We start from the raw sequence: 15,910 nt of genomic DNA, 5'->3' as shown, positions 1-15,910 counted from the left end.
CACTTCATCCAACTAAAACAAAAATCAAAATTCAGATGGAAATAGTGGAAATTTTTCCTGTTTAATCCTTTTTTTTAAAAAGTATGTTTTTCTTTCTCAAACATACACAGAGGAAGATGATCCCAAGTATCCCACGGCCTTAAAAACAAGACAATCCTGGATCTGGTCACTCCTCTCTTCTGCAAATTCTGTTCTTCCCAATTCTTTTCCCAATCCTGCAGCACGAGGGATTTCAGCTCCTCACATTTAAAGCACCTAAATTCTATCCAAGTTCAAATAAATCAAGTAAAAAAAAAAGTATCAAAAGTTTCTCATACAAAAAAGCATTAAACAACGTAAAAAATGGAGACAAACTATACAGAAAAGAGGGGAGAAGAAATTCCATGGGGAAATTCCCAGCTGCCTGCAGTTCACAGTGGTGTTTCCCACCTTTGGGAATCTCAGGAAGCAGAAGCACAGCTCCACAAGGCCTGGATGTGCAGGATCTGTACAATAATTCCATATATACAGTGATTATTGAAGGAATCTGGTGCCAGGTGAGGATTCTCCTCCCTGATCCATGAGAAATCCGATGCACCTCACGATTCTGGCATTCAGTGGCTTCGGGAAGGGGGTGAAAGTTTCTGGGGGAATTCTTCTCCCTGTTTTTCCCTGATGGAAATAAAAATCTTTTCCAGGTGATGAAAAAGATGAAGTGGTTTCTTCCAGTGTTTGTGTCTTTCCAGAGTGGCTTTTCCCCGTGGGTGAAGCCGGAATTCCGGGATCCACCTCTCCTGAGAGGCTTCTGTCCACACAAAATCCCATTCCCGATTTTCCAGAGGATCCTGCCCGCCCTTCCCGGGACATTCCTGAATCCCAGCAGGATCCCGGGGAGAGGAATAGCTGGACTGGGAAGTGCCCACCTCCTCCTCCTCCTCCTCCTCCTCCTCCTCCTCCTCCTGCTCCTTGCAGCTGGCTCAGCTCTGAGCCAAGAACTCTGAGGGAAGAGAAGAACACACCAGGATGATGGGACCTCTGGAAGTTCCTGCAATCTTTTTTAAATCTGAATTTAAAAATATTTAGGTTGAAAAATAAATGTATTAAACCTCCACTCCTGAGGCAGCACAAAGCTGTGGCAGAGTCTGCCAGGGAGAGCTCTCCCTTTTCCAGCCAGGTTGTTTCCAGGGAGAATTAATCATGGAATTGGGTTGGAAAAGGTTTCTAAGATCACCCAGTCCAACCATTCCCCCAGCACTGCCCCATGTCCCACATCCACACATCTGCTAAATCCCTCCAGGGTGCTGTGCCAGCCCTTTCCTTGAAAAAATTTTCCCAATATCCAATCTAAAGCTCCCCTGGCACTACCTGAGGCCATTTCCTTTTGTCCTAAGTTAAGGAATTAAGAAAGAATCAAGTTTTACTGTTGAAAAAAAAAAATCCATTTAATTTTTGAGGACAATTCCCCTTGGCTGGTTGAGTTCATAAAATTATGGAATGGTCTGAAAGGAGAGGACTTAAAGGGCATTTCATTCCAACCCCTTCCATGGGCAGAGATAATTCCCAGCTCCTTGAATAACTTGGATTTGCAGAGGGTGAACATAAGAACTCCACAGAAAGGAGGAGCTCCCTTGGGAAATCCATCCAAGTCATCCATCAGGAAAAGTGTTAATTAACCATTAATTAACCATTCCTGAAATCAAGACCCAAACACCTTCTCGTGTGACTTCCAGGGAATCCCAAGAACTGGTTTGGACACCCGGGTCATGCTGGGAGTGCTCCCCACACTCAAAAATATTCTCCATTTTGCACCAGCCCCTGAAGGGAAGGATAAACCCAGCACAGAACAGACAGGCACTGCTGAGAGGGGAAGGGAAACACTTTCCACCTCCAGAATTCCCTGGGGGTTTGGGGAATTCCCTGGCGGAGCCCCAGGCCCTGGCTGGTACCTTGCAGCTTCTGCAGGATCTCGTAGGTGGCTCTCTCCCCGAGGCTCCTCTGCAGCGCCTCTGCAGTGCCATTGCCCTGCTCCCTGTCCCTCCACTTCCTCAGCACCAGGAATTTCTGCATGTTCACGTTGTCCTCCATGGCCTGGATGTCCTCGATGTCCTTCATCTCCATCTGCAGGCACTCGATGGCCACCTCCCTCCAGTGCCGGTCCTGCAGCTTGGCGATGGCCAGCAGCTGCTGGTCCGTTAAGCTTTTTGCTCCCACTCCGTCTGAAAAACATCGGAATTTCCCCCAAATCCCCCCTGACCTCCCCTGGCCCAGCCTGAGGCCGTTCCCTCTCCTCCTGTCCCTGTTCCCTGGCAGCAGATCCCAAATCCCCCCGGCTGTCCCCTCCTGTCAGGAGCTGTGCAGAGCCACAGGGTCCCCCCTGAGCCTCCTTTTCTCCAGGCTGAGCCCCTTCCCAGCTCCCTCAGCCCCTCCTGGGCTCCAGCCCCTTTCCCAACCCCATTCCCTTCCCTGGACCCTCCATGTCCTTGTGAGGAACCCAAAGCTGCCCCAGGGCTGGAGGAGCCTCAGCACAGGGGACAATCCCTGCCCTGTGGCACTGCTGGGACCTCCTTGGCCACCCCTGGCTCATGCCCAGCCACTGCCAACCCTCACCCCCAGCTCCTTTCCCACCAGATCCTTTTCCAGCTGCTCCTCCCCAAGCCTGGACCATTCCACAGGGGAAAAACCCTTGGAAGAGCGAGCTGGGATCCAACCTGAGGCCACAGAACCCGCCCGGGCAGGCTCTGCCCAGGCAGCCCCACCTGCAGTGCTGCCCGTTCTCTGCCTCTTGCTCAGGAGCCCCTCCTCCTCCAGGATGCTGAGGGCTGGCTTGCGCCTCTTCACGCCTGGGAGGGAGCAGAGGAGCTGCCACTGCTGTCCCTGCTGTCCCCAGGGCCACAGGGGACACAGGGGACACAGGGGACAGGTTCTCTGCACTCACTGCCTGTGCTCCTCTTCTGCTCGTTCTTGTTCTGGTCATAATGGATCCAATCCCCTGGGAAAGGCCAGAGGGGGGAATGTCAGGAGGAATTCCCAGCTCCAAGAACTCCCAGGCACAAAGCAAAGCTGCTGGGTGGATTCCAACCCCTCAGGTCTGATAGAATGAGATTTGCCCCCTTTTATTCAACGTGCCCAAACAGGCAAGAGAGACTGCAAGTTATACTGCAGTAACATGCAATTTGATATTGTATTATGCAATTCCACGGATAATACATGAAATAATACATTATAACATGGAATAACATGCAGGAGGCTTGGAACTAAATGGTCTTTAAGCTCCAAATGAAACCATTCCATGAGCAGAGGGCTGGAGCAGCTCTGCTGGGAGGGAAGGCTGGGAGAGCTGGGATTGTCCAACCTGGAGAGGAGAAGCTTTGGGGTGAGCTCAGGGTGGCCTGGAGGAGCTGCAGGAAAGATGGACAGAGACTTTGGAGGAGGGATGGAGGGACAGGACACTGGGAATGGCTTCAAATGGACAGAGGGCAGGGCTGGATGGGATTTTGGGAAGGAATTCCTGGCTGGGAGGGCAGGGAGGGGTTGGGCTGGGATTCCCAGAGCAGCTGTGGCTGCCCCTGGATCCCTGGCAGTGCCCAAGGCCAGGCTGGGCAGGGCTGGAGCAGCCTGGGACAGTGGGAGGTGTCCCTGGAGGGGTCCCTGGATGATCTTTAAGGTCCTCCCACCCCAGAGCAGCCCTCACTGGCAGGGACTCTCCCAGGGACTCTCCCAGGGACTCACTCTCCCGGAGTTTGGCTTTCCAGACGGTCTCATCCGAGTCCTGCTCCACCAGGGACAGGGTGAAGTCATCAGGCTTCTCCAGATACACCTCGAAGTAATTCTTGTATTTCAGGAGTGAGCCATCAACAAACTCAATCTCCTACACAACAGAAATACAAATCAAATATAAATATTTACCTGCAATAAACCAAACAGGAGGCAACTGGCTGTTGGGAGAGATCTGAACCAATTTCCCCAGAGTTTTGCTGTTGACTTCAGCATTTCATCCCAAACTTTTAGGGCTCTAAGAAGCAAATGTTTCCTTTTTGTGCCACACTTCCAGGGAAGCTGCAGTGCAGGAAGGGAGGGCTGTGTAAGGCACTCACCTCAGGAGTTATTTCAGCCTCTGGCTCACAGATCAATCTGTACTTCTTTCCTTCCTGCAGTAATTTCTGGCATACAGCGGGCTTTTCAATCTGAACAAATTTCCTTTTTGAGTGTTTTACAGTCTTTGAGATATCCTAAAATTTAAAAATACCATTTCAAGCTCAATATTTCCATGTTACTAATTTCAGTACAGGAATTAACATTTAAAAGCTGTGTTCAGGTGGCTCCTCGGGCTGTCCTCTGGCCCCAGCTTTACAGAACAGCCACGATCTGTTCCACAAACTTCCCAGAGAGCTGTGGAATATCAACCACGCTCAAAAAGCATCACTAAACCTCCCCAGCTGTTCTGCCACGGGGGTGAAATGAGATAAGAGAGTTTGCAACCTGAATAAAAGGAAGGGTTTTGTCCCTGTCCTCACTGTGATAGGGTAAATTAAAGCCCTGATCCTGAATCATCCCACAAACCCAATTTCCTAATTACAGCAAGGAATTTTCTGAGGCTGGGATTTTCTCCAGGGTTATTTCCATGGCCTGTCTCTCCTCAGAGGTTATTTCTGACGTGACCCTTGGCAGCAGGAAGGTTGGGGACCTGTGGATGGATTCACTGCCAGCTGCTTTCCCAAATCCCCAAATCTTCACTGGGGACTCCACCACTGCCCTGTTCCAATGTTTGACCTCCCTCCTCCTGCAGGAATTTTCCCTGATATCTCATCTAAACCTCCTCTGGCACAGCCTGAGGCTCTCTCCTCTTGTTACTTTGTAGAAGCGACTTGGATAAAGAACGGAAATGGAAAAGCTTAGAGAGAGGTGATTTACAAGGGGTGGAGAGACAGAAAAAAGGGAGAATGGCTTAAATTCAAAGATTGTAGGTTAGATGGGATATTGGGATGGAATTGTTCCCTGGGAGGGTGGGGAGGGGCTGGGATGGAATTCCCAGAGCAGCTGTGGCTGCCCCTGGATCCCTGACAGTGCCCAAGGCCGGGCTGGGCAGGGCTGGGAGCAGCCTGGGACAGTGGGAGGTGTCTCTGCCATGGCAGGGGTGGCACTGGATGCCTCAAGTTTTCCCTTTCCTGTGTCCCAGCCCCTGCACTGCCCAGGGTGCAGCTGTGAGCTCACACTCAGGCTCACTCAGCTCTGCACACAGCAGGGACACAAAACAAATCCTTCTCCTGCTGCACACCAAGGACAGCTGGGACAAGGGTTCAGCCCCAAAGCACAAACAAGGGGGGCTGAGGGAGGAACAAGAAGGATGGGACTGCATCACCTGGGGCTGCAATGGGACAATTCAACCCCAAAATGCAAATGGACCCAAACTGATCCAAGTGTGAGACCTGGTGACCCTTTGTCCATTTTGTGCCCATTTTGTGTCCATTTTGTGCCCATTTTGTGCCCATTTTGGGTCCCCCTTGGGTGCAGCCCTGGCCAGGCTCTTGTCATGCCCAAGGTGTGTCCTAAAGGCCTTTCAATAAATCTCTGCTTTATTCCCCAGCTCTGCCCAGTCTCTGTTCCAGCTCAGCCTCCCCAGGGCAGCAGAATGAGCAGGGATTTAAGCTCCCTTCCCACCCACACCATTCCCCAGCCCAGCCCGGCCGTACCCTGATGAAGGAGTCGTTGTTGGTGGCCAGGTAGACCCAGAAGGACAGCGAGGGGTGCTCGTCGATGGCCTTGTAGAGGATGACAGCGCCGTGGTACTGCAGGGGCTCCTGGCTGTGGATCAGGGGCCCCACGGGGGACAGGGAGCTCACCACCCACTTGACGTGCGACGCCGAGAACTCGGCCGAGGGCTCCAGGGCCGCGCCGCCGCCCTTCACGTGCAGCACCTTGAAGGCCACGCCGGGGCCGGCACCTGCGGGGACAGGCAGCAGCGTGGCAGGGGGAGAAAGAGAGAGAAAGAGAGGGAAAAGGGAGAAACATCTCCCCCAGAGGGGCTCAGGGCAGCCCATGGAGCGGCCATCTCGGGTCCATGCGTGTCTCAGTGGGGGAAGGACAGGAAGGGCCTCCTGTGTGGTTTTTTCCAGCAGGGTTTGTCTCAGCATGCCCAAGGGACCAGGGACAGGAGACCAGGCCATGTGCAGTGCCTTGGTTCAAGAATGGGGTCAGGAACCAAAAGTGTGAGGGCACAGGGCAGGGCAGAGGGCACGGGGCAGTGCAAGGGCACAGGGCAGTGCAGAGGGCACAGGGCAGGGCAGAGGGCACAGGGCAGAGGGCACAGGGCAGGGCAGAGGGCACAGGGCAGAGGGCACAGGGCAGAGGGCACAGGGCAGGGCAGAGGGCACAGGGCAGGGCAGAGGGCACGGGGCAGTGCAAGGGCACAGGGCAGTGCAGAGGGCACAGGGCAGGGCAGAGGGCACAGGGCAGAGGGCACAGGGCAGGGCAGAGGGCACAGGGCAGGGCAGAGGGCACAGGGTAGAGGGCACAGGGCAGGGCAGAGGGCACAGGGCAGTGCAGAGGGCACAGGGCAGGGCAGAGGGCACAGGGCAGAGGGCACAGGGCAGTGCAGAGGGCACAGGGCAGGGCAGAGGGCACAGGGCAGTGCAGAGGGCACAGGGTAGGGCAGAGGGCACAGGGCAGGGCAGAGGGCACGGGGCAGAGGGCACAGGGCAGAGGGCACAGGGCAGAGGGCACAGGGCAGTGCAGAGGGCACAGGGCAGGGCAGAGGGCACAGGGCAGGGCAGAGGGCACAGGGCAGAGGGCACAGGGCAGAGGGCCCGGGGCAGTGCAGAGGGCACAGGGCAGAGGGCACGGGGCATTGCAGAGGGCACAGGGCAGGGCAGAGGGCACGGGGCAGTGCAGAGGGCACAGGGCAGTGCAGAGGGCCTGGGGCAGTGCAGAGGGCACAGGGCAGTGCAGAGGGCACGGGGCAGGGCAGAGGGCAGTGCAGAGGGCAGAGGGCACAGGGCAGGGCAGAGGGCACAGGGCAGGGCAGAGGGCACGGGGCAATGCAAAGGGCACTGTAACCCACAGGGGTGTGAGGGGAGAACGGCTGGGGAGGGCAGGGGGAAGGGACCAGTGGAGGAGGGAACCCAGACTGGCAGCAGCTCTGCAGGGCACCCTGAGGGAACTCCTCTCTTTCAGCCCAGGCAGGGAACTCTACGGTAAATCCTTCCAGGGAGAGCCTGGAAGTTTCCCTGAGGGGATTTTTAGGGTCCCTCCCGGCCCCAGGCTCACCCCCCAGGCAGAGGCAGTGCGGGAACTGGATGGCGCCGAGCGCGGCGGGCGCCGAGCAGCGCACGTCGAACAGGGGCCCGCCCACGATCCAGGGCTTCTCCACCAGGCGGGCGTACTTGCTCCAGGACAGCAGGGAATAGGTGATCCTGGCCGGGCCAGACACCTCGAACACCAGCCCGGTGGCGCTGCACTGGTAGCAGCCCTCGGCGTCCAGCTGCACCCTGTGGAGACAGCGGCGCTGGGCCCGGGACAGCCCAGGGACAGCCCAGGGACACCCAGGGACTGCCCGGCTGTGTCCCCAAAGCACAGGGACACAGAGGGCTCCAGGCTGCTCTGGAGCAGGCCCTGGGCTGTCAGAAACTGCTGAGGGCCCACCCAGCCTATGCAAAACAGCTGGAAATGAGCATTTTGCATAAAACTCCCTGTGCTGGGAGCTGCTCTCTCATGACGGGCTCAGTGTCAGAGCCAAGGTTTCCCGTGGGTAACAAGAACATCCAGCATGGAGAACTGTGGGCCCCAGGGTTCAGGGGTGCTGGCTTTCCCCAGAGAAACTTTTCAGCAGTTTCTCCTTCCTCAAGCAGCTTTGTGTAGATAACCATTCCTCCCACAACACTTCTGGGTAAACAATATTCCTTTCCCATAAGAACCTCTCTCCCAGGTGTTGTTGGTGTTACTGAACAATGGAGAGAGGTGTCCATCCTGTGCACCAGTAAAGTGCCTTTTTAGCTCAGCATGTTATAAAAAGGCTGAATGAATTTGTAAAGGAAGCCTTCTGATTTTCTTCTGCCTGCTCAACTGGAGTCAAGCATCTTTATTTTGTGTCCAATTGTGACAGGGAGCAGCAAGGGACACCCCACAGCGAGCATGGCAAGGAGAGAGGGGGAGAGCAGTGCTGCATCCAGGGAAAATGCCCTGCAGAAGGGGAGGGGGAGGCAGGGGAGATGCCTCGTGTGCACCCAGGCTGAAATAAGCACAGAAAAATGGGCCTGCTGTTCACTGTGGCAGCAGGACAAGGCAACAGACTGAAAAACCCTCCCAAGAGTCGTCCTGGACCAGGGTCTGGAGGCAGCACAGGCTCTGAACTGTGATTTTTAGGGATCTGGGTGCACCTTCCAGTATAATCCAAATGCATTTGTGCAGCAAATGAGCTCTTTGCCCACTTCAACCAAAGACTGAAGCACCTCGATGAGAACAATGTAAACTCAAACCCGTTACATTAAAAAAATTCATACATAAATTGTCCTCCAGCAAGCCTCCTGGGGGTCACTAGCTCCTTCTGGTCCTGGAAATAGATTTTTAAAAAATTATCTTTAAAAAGGTGAGGAGAGAGCAGAATTACAGTTTGCAAATGATCTCATGCAAAATAAGTGGGTGTTTTTTCCCTCACAAACCTACATTTTCATTCCTGCAGTGCTCACAGGGTGCCAAGCAGCTCCCTCCTAGTGGGAAAAGAGGAAGATGAGCTCATGAAAAGCCAAGTAATTAAACACCCAGGAATAATAAAATAAAAGCCCTCAGGTGATCTGTTCCTACCTGACTCATTGCAGTAAGGTGGGGATTCCTTCTCCTCCTGCTCTTCATCTAGGAAAAAGGAGTTTGGAGTAAATATCTCAATGTCCAGAGGGTTTCTGCTCCCACTTTCACCCAGGACAACCCAGTTCCATTTGCTTAAATTCACCAAATCCTAAGGAGAACATTCCTGAGAGTCCTTGCAGGCTTTGCACAGCCTGGGGCTGAAGCTGAACATCACAATACAAATTTGCCAAAAGCTCCTAAATTGCCCAAATTCCTGGGAATTTTCATGGGGGTTAAAAAGAAGATTTATCCCGGGATGAGCCTCGTGGTGCCAAGGACAAATTCCAGCCCCTGGCAGAGAAACTGGGAAGAGCTTCCCCAAGGAGCAACCACCACGCTGTGTGCAGTGTGTTTGTCCCTGGAATGATTTAAAAGTGCCTGGATTCTCCTGGCTGCATCCAGCAGGACAGAATTCCAGCAGAGCTGACACTGCAGGCCAAAGGCTGCGTCCTGAGGGTGGATCTGGGAGCAGGGCAGGGGCAGAGCTGCCAGGATCAGCTGCTGCCCATCCCACCTCCCTCCCAGGACGGAGGGATCCTGGAGGCTGTCCCAGAGCTGTCCTGGGACTGCTGGGCTGGGAGAGGCAGGGCAGGCTGTGCTGAGGGCCTGGCAGAGAGCAGGAGCAGCTGCCCAGCCCCTGAGCAGCACCAGCAGCACGCCCTGCACGTGGGAGCTGCAGGCTCCAGCCCTCATTTCCCTCATTTCCTAGGGAAGCTCTCCAGCAGCTCCTTTTGCCAGAAGAGATGGAGCTGATGGCCCCAAATCCTTCCTGCCATCCCACATCCCCCTCGGGCATTGCCCATCCCAGCTGCCTTCCTCCTGCTGAGCACGGGACAACAGGGACAATGACCCCACCCTCACCCAGCCTCCCTCCATCCCACCCCTCTGCATCTGCAGGGAAAACCACTGGAACTGTTTAATTAGCAGTATTACATAAAAGCAGAATTAACTGCTGCCAGCAAAACCCATGGAAGCACAAACCCACTGACAGCAAACACTTCCTTTAATTCTTTTCCTGTCCATCCTGTTTGGCCAGGTCTGCTGCCAACTTTGGAGGAAATTTATGGCTCCTGGTGTTTGGGCAACTGCTGTGGTGTGAAAATACCCCTGGGAATTGTGTCTGGGCTGTTGTGTCTGCGAGGTGAAGCAGCACGAGCTGCTTTGATCATTGACAGGAAATCATTGGCTCCCAAAAGTTTTATTGGGAAAGCAATCAGAGTTAGCATTCCCTAATAACCGTGAGGCTTTTCCCAGGAGCAGCTGCTGGTTTAAACTGAATATCAGTTTTAAAAAGGGGATTACAGGTAAATAAATCACAACATTCTGCTCACCTGACTCATCTTCTGAGCTGCTGCTGCTGGAGCTGCCTTCGGAACTGGCTTCTCCTTAAAAACAGGCACAGGTGGGATGTGAGCCCAGGGATCCATGCAGAGGTTTGGATCAGGGCAGGCAGCAGGTGAGATAATGGAACAGAAAAAGAAAGAAATACTGAGGCAGAGAAAACACCAGAGCATCAAATCCCAGCGCCAGGGGAGACTTTGGGGTCACCCAGGCCCTTGTGAAGGTGTTCAGAATATTTAGTTCTCATGTTTTATACAGCCTGGGATAATTTTGGAGCTTCACCCACGGCACATCCCAGTTAAATGATGGCTTTCCATGCAGGAGGGAGCAGCTTTGGTGGGAGCTGTGCATCCCACCAGCCTCGTGTGGATGCACCAAACGTGGCTTCAATTAATTATTCTTACAAACATCATCCAAAGAGAAAGCAGCACTGGAAAGGCAGGGACGTGCTTTGGGATGTGGCTGGGGGAAAATCTGGGATGCAGGAGCAGCCCAGGAGTGAGGACAGCCTCAGCCATGGTGTGCTCACCCTCGGGGTGCTCCTCGGCCGATCCCGACCCCTCCACGCCGTTGGGTGTCACCTCTGCAAGAGAAAACAGGGAATGAAACTTTGAGCAGGCCTTAACTCTTCTCCTGCCCATTTTGGACCCAGAGAAAGGGAATAAAGGACAAAAGAACAGGGATTTTAAAAACCAGCATAAAAACCAAAATAATCCATAAATGAAGGGTTTACACTGAGGCTTTTAAAGCCAGTTATAGAATTCCCATTTCCATTCCAAAGAATGGGCATTTCCCAAAATCCCTGTACCTTTCCACTGGTTTTTAAAGCCATATTCAGAGTTCCCATTCCCAAAGATGGGCATTTCCCCAAATCCCTGTACCTTTTTCATCCGAGGAGAGGGACTCGGCTCCGCTGCAAGACAAAGCAGACACTCATGAACCTCTGCCAGGCCTGCACAGGGGCAGCACTCCCAGCTCCCACCCGCTGCCATCGCTCCCAGCCCCGGGAATCTGGGGGTTTGGGATTAAACATTCCCCTCCTGCAGCATCAGCCCTGCCCTGGCTCTGTCCTGGCCCCTTGGGGACACCTGGCTGTGCTGGACACAAGTGCCACTGGCACAGCTCCTGCTCCCAGCCCCTCCTGCCAAGCGCCCGCTGGATTTGGGAGCAGTCCAAGCAATCTCCAGGCAGGCAGGAAGCTCAGAGAAGCTCTGCCCTCCACCCATGGGTGGCAAACCCACACCGACCTCCAGCCCCCATCCGCCCCCGGGAAGGGGAACACTGCTGACAGATAAAAACCCTGTTTGGAAACCTTTTCCAGGAGCTGCCCGACATCTGCCAGGCAGATCCAGCACAGAAAAGCTGCCCTGAGGACGGGAACGGCCCTGGGTGCAGCCACCACAAACCAGCAGGGACATCCAGTGGTGGCACCAGGAAATGGTGCAGAACCTCTGTCCTGCCAGGGGCAGCTGCAAGAGCAGGCAGGGGGAAAAGCATCCAGCCCTTTTATTTTATTTCTGGAGGTGGTGAAGGTGCCAGTGCAATCCCAGAGATGCTGGGGATGGTGATTTTGGCCATCCTGGGTGTCCCTGGGATGGGTGGGCACCACCTCAGGGCCACGCTGGGGCACTCAGCCACAAAATTAAAAATAAATAGCTGGGAATGGCAGAGGCAGGAACATCCTAAATGAGTGAGGTTTGCTGAGGAGCTCAGGGAAGCGACGCCAGCTGGGGGGAACCAGCAAAGCACAGCAAAGGGGCTGCAAAAGCTCCTGGGTCAAGGGCAGGAAGAAGTGCTTGAGGAAAGCTTTTCCCCCACAAGAAGTTACACAACAGTTTGCTCTTCCAAGCTGTATCTTTGGAGAAAAAAAAAAAAGAAAAAAGAAGAAAAAAAAGACAAAAAAAGGGGAAGAAAAAGAAAAGGAAAAAAAAAGGAAAAAGAAGTATTTATCTGGAGGCTCTGGGCGAAGCTGGATGCTCTCCAGGGCCGGCACCTGAGCCAAGCCATGTTTGTGCAACCCTTCAACCCCTCCACCAAGTGCTGGCTTGCTAAACCGGGATCGCTTCCCTCGATCCCTCCAGCTGCATTTCCCTCCTCCCGCGCTGGCAAAGGCCGCAGAAACGGGACGGGGGGAGAAGAAAAACAAAACAAAACCCGCCCCGAGGAGCGGCGGGGACCGCGCGGTTAATTAACAACTGTAACCATTAATTGCGCGGGGAGGAGCCGCGCGGGGAGCGCAGCGCGATAAAGGCACGGGGAGATAAACACGAGCCGTGCTCGGGCTCGGGGCACCGCCGGGGGCTCGGGGGGCTCCGGGGGGAGCCCGGGGGTGCGGGAGGGAGCCCGGGGGGGCGGAGCGGGAGCGGCGCTTTGTCTGCAGCAGCGGCGGATGCGCGGCGCGGCCGGCGGCGCTCGGAGCCCCCCTCTGCAGGTGCACAGCAGGGCCCGGGCACCCAGAGCGGCCGGGGAGGGGCGTCTGGGGCCGGGGGGACCCTCCGGGCTCCGTGCCCGGGAGAGGGGACCGGGAGGGGATGGAGGAGCGGGAGGATGCCGGGGATGCAGCGCGGGTGGGGGATGGGAGGATGCGAGGGGCGGGGTGGGGGACATCGAGAGGGTGCAGGGGGACATTGGGAGGGTGCAGGGGGACATTGGGAGGGTGCAGGGGGACATTGGGAGGGTGCAGGGGGTGCACGGGGACAGCGGGAGGGGACAACAGCGGCGAGGGCGGAGGGCGGCGGGGACGCCGCGCAGCCCCGGGAAGCGGCGGGGAGGCTGCGGAGGGGTGGCGGGGGACAAAGGACACGACAGGGACCCCACCCCGCTCACCTGTCGGGCTCCGGGGCCGCGGCCGACATCGCGGGGCTCCGCTCGGCGGCACCGCGCGGGAACGGCCGCGTCCTCCGGGCGTGGGGGGCGGGGCCGCCCGGGACACGCCCCGAACACGCCCCCGGACACGCCCCAAACACCGCCGGACACTCCCGGACACCTCTGGACACCCCAGGACATCCCTGGACATCCCCCGAGCACCCCCGGGACACCCCCAAACATCCCCGGACACCCCCGAACACCCATCCAAACACCCCCGGACACCCCCCGAGCACCCCCAGGACATCCCCGGACACCCCCGAACACCCATCCAAACACCCCCGGACACCCCCCGAGCACCCCCCAGGACACCCCCAAACACCCCCGGACATCTCTGGACACCTCTGCACACCCCAGGACATCCCTGGACATCCCCCGAGCACCCCCAGGACATCCCCGGACACCCCCGAACACCCATCCAAACACTGCCGGACACCTCCAGGACACCCCCAGGACACCCCCAGGACACACCAGGACACACCAGGACATCCCCAGGACACCCCCTGAACACCCCCAAACACCCCGAACACCCCCTGGAGCTCCTGCTCGCCCCCCTCGTTCCCGCCCCGCTCCGGTGCTCTGTCCATCCCCTCGGTGCAGGTGCGGATTCAGCCCGAATAATTCATAAATACCGAGCCAATGTCACATTCCGGGCGCAGAGGTGTCACCTGTTACAATATTGGATTCTGTGCACACGTTAGATAATTCTGAAGGCCCGGAGTGGTTTGGGTGGGAAGGGGCCTTAAAGCTCGTCTCGTTCCACCCCCATGCCACGGGCAGGACAATTTCCATGGATCGGGTCGCTCCGAGCCCTGTCCAACCTGGCCTTGGACACGCCAGGATCTGCCTCCTGCTGACGGAGCTGCTTAGAGGGAAAAAGAAAAGAAAAAGGTAAAAGAAAAAAACCAGCCCTAACCTGCAGCTCATTCAGGGGTTTTTTTTTTGTTGTTTTTTTGGGTTTTGTTTTTGTTTTTTTTTTTTTTTTAACAAAAAGCAAGAATAGAAAGAGAATAAAAAGGAGGGGGGGAAGAGAATAAAAGGCTCTTAAGCAGAAGCATTTTGATGCTCCTGGAGCATCTCAGCCGTGCAATCAATCCCGGAGCCCCAGCACCCACCCCAGCCCTGCAGTGTCCCTGCAAACCCTGGGTGAGGGGAATTCCAGAGCTCCAGCCAGGGAAAGCCCCTCACAGCCCTCCCCGGCTCCTCCCAGGCTGGAAACATCCAAAGTCACCTGGGCTTGTGCCCAGGGAAGCCCTTTGGGAAGAAGGGGGTCAGATGTGTGGTTCAAGGGTATTTCTCTTATTCCACGAGCTGATCCGGCCCCAATCCACATCTCAGCATCCTCCTCCTCCCCCTGTGCCCGCCCCGGGGCACCTCTGGGTGCAGGTGGCCCTGGGGTGACCTTTTTGTGTGTCTGCCCAGGGCCCAGAGCAGAAACGAAAATAATCTCCATAAACAAAGGTGAGTACTTGAGCAAACACAGGCTCAGAATTGCCCCGGGTGCCTTCCAGGTGCTCAGCTCCCAGCTCCTGGGAATATTCTGGATTGGGAGCGCCCTCAGTTCTGCCCCTGGCCCCAAATCCCAGCCCTCTGCAGCCCCAAACAGTTCTGGAAAATCCATATTGCCATCAACTCCAAGAGCACAGCTCACAGGAACTACTGTCATGTGCAAAAGGGGCTGAAAAACTGATGGAAAAGAAACAAAATCAACCAACTTTTAATGAGATTTAAGGGGGAAAGTGACTTAAGGGGTTGGGCTGGGCAGAGGTGGAAGCGCCAGGGAAGGAAATCCCCTATAAACAACTTGTGCAGGCAAATCCAGCCTGGAACAAAGTGAAGGAAGTGAGAAAAGTTCACGGCACAGCGACAGTTGAGAGAGTAAATAATCCCCCACAATGGAGGGTAAACAAGGAAAGGAAGGCAGAGGCAGGAGGGAGAGGAGCAGGGGATGCACAGGGGGTTTGTCTTTCCCTGCTCCATCCCTGGGATGCTGCTCAGAGCTCCCTGAGCGTGGCTGAGCCATCATTTTCCAGCTTTTCCCTGGGATGATGCAATAAATATCCCGGGAAGTGTCAGGGCCCCCAGGGGCAGCCCCAGCCCCGCCGCCTGTGGGGTCGCAGCAGCTCAGCCCAAACCTCTCCAATTCCGAGTTTTCCCCTGAGGGCCTGAGTCCCCCTCACCAAAAACTGGCCCAGTTTACATCTACAACCCTTCCCAGTTAAACTGGGAGCCTCGTGGTGCTGAGGGAGGCGGGGATTTCTCAGAGCATAAATCAGCTTTTTTTTTTTGTTTTTCCAAGGACGGGGACAGATTAAAGACGCAGCGTCGCTGGCACTTTATAAACCAGGCCTTTGTGTGGAAAAGGAAACTGGAGTTGCTGGTTGCACCCCGGGACAGGTCCTTGCAGGCAGCTCCCAGGGGAATTCCTGCTGCCAGGACCTGGCCAAGCACACCTGCAGGGGCTGGGCTGCAGGGGCCCCGGGGTGACAGATATTTGTCACCTAAAAATCAGGCTCAGGAGGAACCAGAGCAGTTTCAGCCTCCCACAACCTCTCTGTATTTCCAGGTCCATCCCCTGAGCCCCACATTCATCCCAGTTTTAAAAATGCAAATAAACCATAGAAATCCAGAGCCTGAAGCAATCGTGTGGAGGTAGCAGGAGCATCCAAGGAGGTGAGAAGAGACACCTCTCCTTTCTCCCCTGGCACATGGATCTGGGTTTTCCAGAGGTTTTTCAGCTCAGAGGTTCATGACACTTCTCCTTTTTCTTTCCCTTCTTCTTCTCTTTCTGCCTCTTCTTCCTCCTTCTTCCTTCCTCTTCTTTTTCCTCTTTTCCTCTTCCTCCTTCTTCTTCCTCTTTTTCTTTCAATCTCCTTTTCCTCTTCTT

At 55.5% G+C, this 15,910-nt stretch overlaps 1 protein-coding gene and 1 long non-coding RNA gene across 2 annotated transcripts; one reads left to right on the top strand and one right to left on the bottom strand.

The window, feature by feature from the left end:
• Nucleotides 1-42: 42 nt before the first annotated feature.
• Nucleotides 43-13,219, bottom strand: CARD8 (caspase recruitment domain family member 8). Its single transcript, XM_063408449.1, has 15 exons — nucleotides 12,985-13,219; nucleotides 11,040-11,071; nucleotides 10,688-10,741; nucleotides 10,149-10,202; nucleotides 8,776-8,823; nucleotides 8,638-8,681; nucleotides 8,475-8,524; nucleotides 7,243-7,463; nucleotides 5,670-5,920; nucleotides 4,074-4,208; nucleotides 3,709-3,847; nucleotides 2,915-2,968; nucleotides 2,736-2,819; nucleotides 1,926-2,195; nucleotides 43-976 (listed from the first exon to the last, which is right to left on the bottom strand). Exons 1-15 carry the CDS (start codon nucleotides 13,011-13,013, stop codon nucleotides 957-959), a joined length of 1,485 nt encoding a protein of 494 aa, XP_063264519.1. The 5' UTR covers nucleotides 13,014-13,219; the 3' UTR covers nucleotides 43-956.
• On the top strand, nucleotides 11,078-15,641 carry LOC134556167 (uncharacterized). The gene is made up of 4 exons (XR_010081596.1): nucleotides 11,078-12,589; nucleotides 13,804-13,914; nucleotides 14,446-14,484; nucleotides 15,323-15,641. It is a non-coding gene; the product is annotated as an uncharacterized LOC134556167 (long non-coding RNA).
• The last annotated feature ends 269 nt before the right edge of the window (nucleotides 15,642-15,910 follow it).

This window comes from Prinia subflava, chromosome 11, assembly GCF_021018805.1.
Source record: "Prinia subflava isolate CZ2003 ecotype Zambia chromosome 11, Cam_Psub_1.2, whole genome shotgun sequence".
Classification (NCBI taxonomy): domain Eukaryota; kingdom Metazoa; phylum Chordata; class Aves; order Passeriformes; family Cisticolidae; genus Prinia; species Prinia subflava.
The sequence above is the reverse complement of the archived record's forward strand: the minus strand, read 5'-3'. Positions and strand labels throughout refer to the sequence as shown.

Coding starts and splice junctions, on each gene's coding strand:
- CARD8 (XM_063408449.1), bottom strand. CDS start 13,013: ATGTCGGCCGCGGCCCCGGAGCCCGACAG. Junction 10,203..10,687: donor GGCCGAGGAGCACCCCGAGG/GTGAGCACACCA, acceptor CCTGTTTTTAAG/GAGAAGCCAGTTCCGAAGGC. Junction 4,209..5,669: donor ACAACGACTCCTTCATCAGG/GTACGGCCGGGC, acceptor TTTAAATTTTAG/GATATCTCAAAGACTGTAAA.